Below are 11107 nucleotides of genomic sequence, written 5' to 3'. Positions count from 1 at the left end.
TGGCTTAATTTTCAATCAAATTATTCATACCGTGGTCACTTTTTATAGTTGACAATTGACTGAAAACATGTAAAGAATCACACATTTCAAAAAGCTCAGCTGCTGAATGAAGTATACTGTTATGTTCTACTTTAGTTTTAAAACTGAAGACTGTAATGTCATTCTATTTTATCAGTGGCTGTTATCAAGGTTTATTCATTGGTAGGATGACAACATTGCTTACAAAAACGCAGTTGAAATATTTCATATTTTCTGAACGAAAGCACTTTTCTCTGCCAGTGGAAATGCTTTAATAATAAACCACAGATGAAATTTGGAAGCATGTTTTGTTGATTTATTATTTCATCTTTTAAATTGTTAAAGTTAATCAGATACTAGTTAATATGTGGAGTTACCAGCTGCTGGGAATGTTGCTCAGGAATGTTATGATGATCAAATATTATTCCTTGATATTCTGAAACTATTCATTTCTGAAGTGGGAGATCAGAAGTATCTTTTTGATTAGCATAGACAGCAACCCTTGATTTAAAATAAAAATCACTCCTGAAAAATATTGCACTGGTAAAACCTTTCTTGGCATTCTATCAGTTAACTTTGCATAATCATTATAGCTAAACTGTAATAAAATCTGCATAATTTTGCAATTAGTACAATAACTGAGGGATAAATAATTATTTTTGTTCCCACTGAACTAGCTCTATGAAATAGAATGCATTACATTCATGTGTTAAGATACAATTTTTTTTCTATCAAGTATTTAACTATAATTTCCTCAGTCAGTACCAATCATGATCATGCATCAGCCACAGATGAAAATGCTATGCATGTTGTTAGCACACGCCAGATCCTTTATTGTTCAGTGTGGTATGGAAAATTATCTTTGCACCAAAGAATCAGAATCACTTAGTCAAGTTTCCATAATCAGGTTACGGTTTGGCAATCATCCACCCTGGTCCTGTACACAAGATGCTTCAATTAGGCAAAGTGCTGCACTTAGTCACTGTACCACATGTACATGCTTTCTTCAAAAAAAAACATTTTACAATTTTACAGGATACAGTTAATTTCTGATCTTAAGTAGTGCACAAAGTCAAACTAAATGGTTTTCGTTAAAAGGTAACACTGGTGCATTTTTGGTGTAACATTTTGTGATGGAGCAAGTGCTTATCCTGCAAAGTAGAAAAGATCAATTTTTAAAAATGTTTGACTATCTGTAAGCTGCTTAGTTCATGTTTTCTTCTCCTGAGATTGAAAAATTGCTTTTCAGGGGGATGTGATTGCATTGAAGTAGTAATTCTCAGTAGTCATTGTCTGAACCTTCTCCAGTGTCAGCATTCCTGGAGAGCATGTAGTTATCCATGTCAATTGATCTGCAATTCTGAATGGCATAACGCAAACGTTCTGCCATCACCTGTTGACTTGAGTAAGGAGGCAGACGAAGCTGGAAGAAGCAAGTCTGGGCTGTCGGAAGACCATCGATTGGCTGTACAACCAAATGACAAGATAAACTGTTAATAGAACAAAAATGGTGTATATGCTATAAACAGAACATGAAACTGTGAAGAACCTCAGTTTAGTATTTGGAAAGTGCAATTTTTCACTGATGTACATTTGTGGGGCAGAAAGTTTGATGGCAACAAGCAACAAACTATTAGTCATTTTCAGATGAGGAGGACTGGGAGTTCAGGGAGATCATACAGCTTAGGGGGCTTGGCTATGCTAGGCACCCAGGTTCAAATCTGACCTTGGGTGACTGTGTGGAGTTTGCATGTTCTCCCCGTGTCTGGGTGGGTTTCCTCTGGGTGCTCCGGTTTCGTCCCACAGTTCAAAGATGTGCAGGTCAGGTGGATAGGGCATGGTAAAAAAAATTGCCACTTAGTGTCCAAAGATGCGGAGGCTAGGTGGGGATATAGGGATAGGGCCTAGGTAGGCTGTTCCTTCAGAGGGTTGGTGCAAATTTGTTCGGCCGAATGGCCTCCTTCTGCACTTGTAGGGATTCTATGACTGGCCTAGTTATTCCTGCTGCATTTTATTCTACCCCTGGATGTGGGTGTTGCTGGAAGGGTCTGCATTTGTTGCCCATCCCTAATTACACCCAAGAAGCTGGTGGTGAGCTGCCTTCTTGAACCACTACAGTCCGTGGTGAAGGTACACCCACAGTGCTGTCAGGGAGGGAGTTCTAGGATTTTGATCCAGTGACAGTGAAGGCACGGTGATATATTTTCAAATCAGGATGGTGTGCAATTTGGGAATTTGCAGGTGGTGGTAATCTCAAGTGTCGGTTGCCACTTGTGGAGTATTTGGTGATAGGAATCACAGGTTTGGAAGGTGCTGTCAAAGGAACCTTGGTATGGTTGAGAGAATAAATGCTGGTGTAATGATTAGGTGCCGATCAAACAGACTGCTTTGACCTCGATATTGTTGAGCTTCTTCAGTGTAGTTGGAGCTACACTCATCCAGACAAGCGGGAAGTATTTCATCACACTCCTGACTTGTAGATGGTGAATAGGCTTTGGGAAGTTGGGAGGTGAGTTACTTGTCTCAGAATTCCTAGACTCTGACCTTCTCTTGAAGCCACAGTATTTATATGGCTGGTCCAGTTCAGTTTCTGGTCAATGGTAACACTTGAATGTTGATAGCGTGGAATTCAGCAATGGTAATACCATTGAATGTCAAGAGGAGGTAGTTGGATATTGTTAGAGATTCTCATTGTTGAGCATTCCTGTGGAATGAATATTACAGCCCAAGCCTAAATGTTGTCCAAGTCTTTGTGCATAAGGCCACAGACTGCCTTAGTATCTGAACAGTTGTGAATAGTGCTGAACATTGTGCGCTCTTTGATCATTAGTGAACATTCCCACTTATAACGAGAGAAGATAATTGGTGAAGCAGCTGACGATGGTTGGGCCTAGGATACGACCCTGAGGAACTCCTGCAGTGATGTCCTGGGACTGGGATTATTGAACTCTAAGAACTACAACCATCTTGTGCTAGGCATTATCCCAACCACTGGAGTGTTTGCCCCGATTCCTATTGATTTCAATTTTGGCAGAGCTCCCTGATGCCACACTCAGTCAAATATTGTCTTGCTCCCGAGGGCAGTCACTTTCAACTCCCCTCCTGAGTTCTGCCTTTTTGTCCCTGTTCGGATTAAGGCTGTAATAAGGTAAGGAGCTAAGTTGACCTGGCAAAACACAAACTGCACCTTCCATCACTTTACTGATGATTAAGAGGCAGCTGATGGGGTGGTAAATGGCCAGATTGGATTTGACCTGCTCTTTGTGGGACTGGAGATATCTGGATAATTTCTACATTGCCAGATAGATGTCAGTATTGCAGGTGTATTGGAACAGATGGGCTAAGGCAAGGTTATACTGGAGCACAAGTCTTCAACACTATTACTGGGATATTGTCAGGATCCACGGTGTTTGCAGTATCTAGTGCCTTCAGTCATTTCTTGATATCATGCAGCTAGATTGAATTGGTTGAACACTGGAAGCGGTGCTGCTAGGGACCACAGGATGGATCATTCACTTGATACTTCTGGCTGAAGATTATTGCAAATGCTTTAGCGTTGTCTTTTGTACTGATGCATTGGGATCTCTCATCACTGATTTATGGGGACTTTCGGTGACGTGGATGTGATGAGTAGTCGCACATCAGGTGGCTGCTCTCCTCCATACGAAAGAAAAATAGGCACTTTTGGCTGAATTTAGCCCGCAAAAATCAGACTTAAACATCCCCTCATCCTCAACAACAGTACGAACAACAAAATGGCAGGGAGCAGTAGCTCGAGAAACCACAGGAACACCATGAATTGCAGCAAGGGACAGGAGTGGTGAGCAAGTGGGTCAGTGGGCTCATGAGGCGAAGTGTCCCCAGCCTCCCCCAAGAGAGGGAGATCGGCAACCCTGAAAACAAGTTCCTCCACCTCTGTACCTGGAGGCCGAGATCAAGAGGTTGGTGGTGACCCAGGGGAACATGAAAGGGAAGGTCGAGGACCAGGAGAATCAGTCGAGGAGGCAGAACATTCAGATATGAGCCTGCCAGAGGGGATCGAGGGCAGGGACCCAACCGACTACGTGGCCTAAATGCTGAGCAACCTGGTTGTGAGGGACAGCTTCCCCAAACCACCAGAGATCGACAGAGCCCACAGGTCGCTCTAACCAAAGCCCAGGGCAGGGGAGCAGCCAAGGGAGAAAAGAGCCAAGCTGCACAAATATCAGGACTGAGAAAGGATCCTTCACTGGGCTCGACAGACAAATGCATGCAACTGGGAGGGACATAAAATAAGAGTGTACCAGGACCTGCAAAGTACAGGGCCGAATTTAACCACGCAAATGTGGCCCCGTACAAGAGGAAGGTCAGATTCAGGTTTGGGATGTTATTCTCAGCCAGGTTCTGGGTAACAACAGGACAAAGAATATTGTCTTACTTTCATCCGTAAGAATGGTCTAACGGGCAGCAAGAGACGCAGCAGTGAGAAAGACACGGAGAAAACAAAAGGAAGACATAGACAATTTTGTGCAGGACTGAATCGCCTCGCTATGAAGAGGAAGCAGCTCATAGGAAGGAGGGGGATAGGGCAGCAGAGTGCAGGAGAGGGTGAGGAGGAAACAGTAGGGACACTAGCAGAGCAGCTGTAGGAGGGGGGGTCAGATCGACCCTGGGATGTGGGCCGTGGCCCATCGAACACCAGGGAAAGCGCAAATGGTGTGGGGGAAGGTGGGGGGGGGGGGGGGGGTGAGGGAGAGACACAGCGATGGGGGAAGGCAGGGGAATAGACAGAAGAGGGGGGTTTGGTGGGGTGGGGGGCAGAAGGGGAATCACAGGGGGGCGGAAGAAACAATAATGGGGGGGGTGGAAGGGCTCGAGACTTGCTTCAGCAGGTCAATATTGGAAATGCGGAACAAGATGGCATCGCAAGCAGGCACCTTGGAGGGTCCCTGAACAAAGGGAAACCCCGGAGGGCAGGGGCTCACCCACATGGCGAACTCATATTTGGCAAGCCATGTTGGGTGGTCCCTGGACAAAAGGCAGGAGCCCGGCCTCATGCTGAGAACGGCGACCATGGCCATTTTGGACCATGGCCTAATAAAGGGAAACCCTGGATTACAGGGGTGCAAGGCAAGCATGGTGGATCACGCAGGAGGGAGGATGGATACAACACCCCGCCATTAGGATAGTCACCTGGAACATCATGCGAAAATATCAAGAGTTTTCGCCCACATGAAAGGCCTGAAAACTGACCTAGTCTTCCTCCAATAGACAGACATGAAGTAGAAGGACTGACTGGTGGTAAGGAAGGGCTGGGTGGGACAGACCTGCCATTCATACTATGGGACGCGAGCCAGGGGGGGGTAGCCATTCTGGTAAGTAAGAGGATGGTGTTTACTGCGGCGAAGATGGTTATGGGCCAAGAGGGACTATACGTCATGGTCAGCGGTGTCGTGGGCGGGGCACCCGTGGTCCTGGTGAACGTGCAAGCGCCCAATTGAGATGACACGGAATTTGTAAAAAAGACAATGGCGAAATCCCCGACATAGACACCCACTGACTAATCATTGGAGGGTGGGGGGGAGGACTTCAACTGTGTACAGGACCCATGGACGTACAGGTCAAATCCCAGAAAGAGGAAAACGGCAGGCATGTCTAGGGAACTGGGAACATTTATGGAGCAGATGGGGGTAGTGGACCCATGGCGGTTCATGTAGCTGGGTGAGAAGTAATTCTTGTTTTTGTTGCCAGTGCAGAAGGTCTACACCCACATTGACTTCTTTGTAGTGGGGAAATCGCTGCTTCCAGAAATAGTCAGAGCGGAATAATCCATGTTAGTCATCTGTGACCACGCTCCACACTTCATGGATGTGAGGTTGGAGACCAAATCCCCACATGGAGGTTGGACACAGCCCTCTTGGCCGACAAGGTCTTCTGCCAGAAAATATCACAAGCCATAGGCGAGTGCACCACTAACAACCGGAATGGGGAAGTCTCACCTTCCACGTTCTGGGAAGCACTGAAGGCTGTTATTAGGGGGAAAATATCGCCTATAAGGCACGCAGACACAGGGAACAGAAGGCGGCCAGGCAAAAATTGATTGACTCAATCCTGGAGGTCGACAGATGGTACTCCCAGGGCCCGACTGTAGAGCTTCTGGCGGAGAGGAGAAAGAATCAAATGGACTTTAACCTGCTATCCACCAAGAAAGCTCAGGTAAAGGATAACAGAGGCAGACTGGTAGCCGAATCAAAAAATGTCAACAAAGCATTCGAGGTCTTCTACTGAGGACTGTAAACCTCCTAAAACCCCGACAGGGACTCAGGATGAAACAATTCCTCGATGGACTGGACATGTCAGTATGGGAGACGATAGACGGAGGGAGCCGGATACACCACTAGGTCTGGGTGAGGTCACGGAGAGCATCATCTCCGTGTAGGCGGGGAAGGCGCCAGGGTCCAACGGATTCCCGGTGCACTATACAAAACATTTGCTCGTCACTGGCCCCACATCTGCAGGAAATGTTCGCGGACCCGCTAGCGAAGGGCACCCTGCCTCCAACGCCAACACAAGTCACCATATCGCTGATACCCAAAAAGGAAGACCCAATGGAGTGTAGATCATACAGACCCATTTTGTTGCTCAATGAGGAAGCAATTATATGTGCAAAAGTCCTGGCCAAACAACTGGAGAACTGCGTGCCAGAGGTGGTCGCAGAAGACCAAATGGGCTTTGTTAAGGGTAGACAGCTAACTGCGAATATCAGGCGCCTGTTGAAAGTGATAATGACCCCATCCGGGAGAGAACACCAAAAGTGATAGTCTCCCTGGAACTCCCAGGGATAGGGTTCACCTCCTGGATGAGACTCCTATACAACGCTTCCCCAAGGCGAGCGGACAGATCAACGCCACCAGCTCTGAATACGACCAGCTGCACAGAGGCACAAGGCAAGGATGCCCGCTGTCCCCACTTCTATTTGCCCTGGCAATAGAGCTGCTGGCGATCACCCTGCGAGAGTGGTGAGATTCTGGAAGGGAATCCGAAGAGGAGGCAGAGAGCACAGAGTCTCACTCTATCCGGATGACCTGTTTCTCTACATCTCAATCCGCAAAGCGGCACAAAAGAAATCATGAAGCTCCTGAGAGTTTGGAGCCTTCCTGGGCTACAAACCCAACCTGGGCAAAAGCAAAGTATTCCTGGGGAACGCGAGTCGGGGAGGTGCAGAGCTGGAGGGTCTACCATTTAAACTAGCCCAAAACAAATTCCGCTATCTGGGGATCCAGATTGCCCATGACTGGACACAGATCCATAAGTGGAACCTGACCAGTCTGGCGGAGGAAGTCAAAACGGACCTACAGAGATGGGTTGCACTCCTGCTTTCCCTGGCAGGGAGGGTGCAGATGATCAAGATATACTGCTCCCCAGGTTCCTCTTCCTGTTTAGATCCAACACGATCTACATCCCCAAGACACAAACACGGAATGGGTGAGGATGGAGGGGTCCTCATGTACAGGGATGACCCTCTGGGCTCTCACCAGGCAGCGCTCCCATCCCCACCAGCACGGTAGAATAGTGGTTAGCACAATGGCTTCACAACGCCAGGGCCCCAGGCTCGATTCCCGCTTGGGTCACCGTCTGTGTGGAGTCTGCACATTCTCCCCGTGTGTGCATGGTTTCCTCCGGGTGCTCCGGTTTCTTCCCACAGTCCAAAGATGTGCAGGTTAGGTGGATTGGCCATGCCAAATTGCCCTTAGGTTAGATGGGGTTGCAGGGTTATGGGGATAGGGTGGAGATGTGGGGTCAAGTAGGGTGCTCTTTCCAAGAGCTGCTTCAGACACGATGGGCCGAATGGCCTCCTTCTGCACTGTAAATTATATGATTCTATGAACAAGCCCAGTGGTGGAAGTGACCTTGAGAACTTGGAACCAGATGAGGCAAGATTTTGGTCTGACCGATATGTCCATCATGGTCCCATCTGGGTTTGCACCAGCCATGCTAGACACCAACTTCAAGAGGTGGAGACAGCACGGGGAGACACTGACGGTTAGGGACTTTTACACAGGTAACAGACTAGCGACCTTAGAGGAGCTGATGGAAAGACAGGACCCTACCAAACGGGAATGAACTCTCGACACCTACAAATCAAAAACTTTCTCTGCAAGGAGACGACTACATACAAATGAACTCCGAAAAGCACAATGCTAGAGGAGTTACTGGACGTGGACAGTCTGGGGAGGGGAAACTGTGGGGACCTGTACGGGCGACTTTTAGAGAGGACGCGGTTCCCACTGGACGAAACCCGGGAAAAATGAGAGGAAAAGCTAGGGATGGAAATAGGGTGGGGACTCTGTAGCGAAGCACTGTGCAGGGCCAACTTCACCTCCTCATGCACAAGGCAGCTGCAAGTGGTGTACAGAACGCACCTGACAAGAGCCAGAATGAGCAGGTTCACCTTGGAGGTGGAAGATAAATGTGAACAGTGCCAGGGAGGCTTGGCCAACCACGCCCACATGTTCTGGGCATGCCCCAGACTTGTTGGGTTCTGGACAGCCTTCCTATAGGTGATGACCAAGATTGTGGAGGTGAGGGTGGAGCCATGCCCAAGAGTGGCAGTCTTTGGCATATTGGAGCAGCCAGAACTATTCATGGGGAAGAGGGCCGACTCCCTGGCCTCTGCTTCTCTAATTGCCTGCTGGAGAACCCTGCTCGGCTGCCGATCAGCAGCACCACCCACATCTGCAGACTGGCTGGCAGACCTGTTGGAATTTCCCCACCTGGAGAAGATCAAGTTCACCATCCGAACGTCAGAGGATGGCTTTCACAAAGTGTGGAGACCATTCACCAACTTGTTCCAGGACCTGTTCGAAGTCAACAGCTAATAGAACAGGGGAGGAGGGATGCATGGGAGCCAAAGGGATCACAGGGAGCAGAGGAAATGAAGGGGTGTGGCGTGGGGGGGAGGGGGGGGGGAGGCTACCAGGAAAAGGAGGGGAAGGCCAGGAAACAACTGACAACAGAGGCCAGAGAGCCTAGAACAATAACACATGAAAAGGAACTCCCCAGGGAAGGTTGAAAACAGGATGGTGGTTGGGGGGGGGGGGGGGGGGGGGGAGAGAGAGAGAGAGAGAAGAAGGCACTGCCCATGCGTAAATAACGAATAACTACCCACTGTAGAGTGAAGGGCCCGGGAAAGGACCCTGAAACAACGAATTAATGGGGCGGGGAGGAGAACCAAGGGAGGAAGGGGAGTGACAGCTGGAGGTCTTTGGCTTTTAGTTTGCTTTCTTGAATTGCTGATTATGAAATGACTTTTCTTCCTACAAACATATCATTCTCTCCACCGTGCTCCAAGGATCAATCCTTGGTCCCTAACTTCTTCATTCATTAGATACCACTTGGCAACATCAGCTGCAGACAAGGATGACAATGACACCCATCTATACCTAGAGTGCTTTTGATTTGTTCAGTGGTCCTGTGATATCAGTATACTTCTCCCTCTATTTGATACCAAGCAGATCTCACATGTGGACACTTGCTTCATTATCAGGTGGAGGTTTGAATGAAACTGAACACTTTGAAATCATCCCCACTTCTGATGGAAGGTTTCACATGAAGCATCTGAAGATAGCTATACCTAGGACATTGCTCTAAGGAACTCCTGCACTGATGTCCTAGGCATGGGGCAATTGCCCACCAACAAATAAACCTATGAGCTAGGTATGACTCCAACAAGTGAAGAGTTTTCCCCTGACTTCTGCTGCTAAACTCATAAGACAATATGACACAAGAGCAGAAGTAGGCCATCTGTCCCATCGATTCTGCTCCGCATTTCAGTGAGATCATGACTGATCTGATATAATCCTCAACTCCACTTTCCTGCCTTTTCTCCATAACCCTTGATTCCCTCACTGATTCAAAATCTGTCATTCTCAGCCTTGAACAAATTTAACAACCCAGCCTCCACAATCCCCTGCGGTAAAGAAATCCACAGGTTCATTACCCTCTGTGAGAAGCAATTCCTCCTCATCTCTGCTTTAAATGGGCGACCTTTATTCTTTGAGATTATGCCCTCTGGTCCTAGGCTCTTGCACAAGGGGACAACCTCTCAGCATCTACCCTGTAAAGCCCCCTGAGAATCCAGAAGTGAGGGTACTATTTCGGCATGCCAGAAAAGGCAATGGAGTTTATGAGGGACAATGGACTGGGAGGCGAGTGAGAACTTTGGAGGAGTTTGTGTGGTTTTATAAAAGTTTTTTTCATCAAAAGAGTCTGATGGTGGGTTTTCTGGAGGGCAGGGTTTTCATGGGGAAACATTGAGGGTCAGTGCACCTTTTGTTAGTCTTTAGGGGAGTAAGATTGCTATGATTGGGGGGGGGGGCGGTCTTGCTAGTCGTACGGGCTTGTTAACGGGAGTGAAGTGTGTGGTTGTCAGGAGGCAGACGTGGGGGGGGGGGGGTGGGGGGGGGGGGGGGTGGATGGGGCTGGTATTTGGTTCGAGGTGGGGAGAGGAGAGGGTTGTTGGTAAGGGTGTGGTTCATGTGGTGCAGTTGGAAAAGGATTGATGACGGTGGACATCCGAGGGTGGGCCTGGAGGGTCGCATGCCATGGGCTGGCCCAAAAAGTGATATGGCTGATCGGCAGGGAAGGGGTCGGGGAGACCCCCCGACCAGGTTGGTCATGGGGAACGTGAGGGGGCTGAATGGGCTGGTCAAATGGTCACTTATGTTGAGGCACACCTCAGGAGTCTGAAGGCGAACGTGGCCTTTTTGCAGGAGACGCACCTGAAGATAGGGGTCCAGGACTGGATATGAAGATGATGGGGGCGACGGAGTTAGTGAATAAGCGAGTGGCTTTCGAGGTGGGGAACGTTGTGGCAGATTCGGTGGGGGGGTGGAAGATCTTGATGGTCAGTGGAAAACTGGAGAGGATGTCGGTGGTTTTGGTGAACATTTATGCCCCAAATTGGGACGATGTATATTTTATGAGGCAGGTGCTAGTGAAGATTCCCGACTTGGACTTGTCATGATATGCAAACATGCAACCAATGAACACTCAGAACAGGACATAACCAATGGGCAGTCAGGACACTCAGAGGTGGCATCATCACAAG

At 48.4% G+C, this 11107-nt stretch overlaps 1 protein-coding gene across 4 annotated transcripts in view; it reads right to left on the bottom strand.

Annotated features, from left to right (window-relative positions):
- Positions 1-312: 312 nt before the first annotated feature.
- The window catches only part of LOC140409077 (probable E3 ubiquitin-protein ligase HERC1), a 701933-nt gene continuing 691138 nt past the window's right edge, over positions 313-11107 (bottom strand). For all 4 annotated transcript variants that reach the window (XM_072497165.1, XM_072497164.1, XM_072497166.1 and 1 more), the window contains one exon: positions 313-1483. In XM_072497165.1, coding sequence (XP_072353266.1) covers positions 1298-1483 — 186 coding nt within the window. In that variant the 3' untranslated portion in view covers positions 313-1297. The remainder of the gene's footprint in view (positions 1484-11107) is intronic.

Source organism: Scyliorhinus torazame, chromosome 3, assembly GCF_047496885.1.
Source record: "Scyliorhinus torazame isolate Kashiwa2021f chromosome 3, sScyTor2.1, whole genome shotgun sequence".
NCBI lineage: Eukaryota > Metazoa > Chordata > Chondrichthyes > Carcharhiniformes > Scyliorhinidae > Scyliorhinus > Scyliorhinus torazame.
Note: the sequence above shows the minus strand (reverse complement) of the source record. Positions and strands in the feature narration are given on the sequence as shown.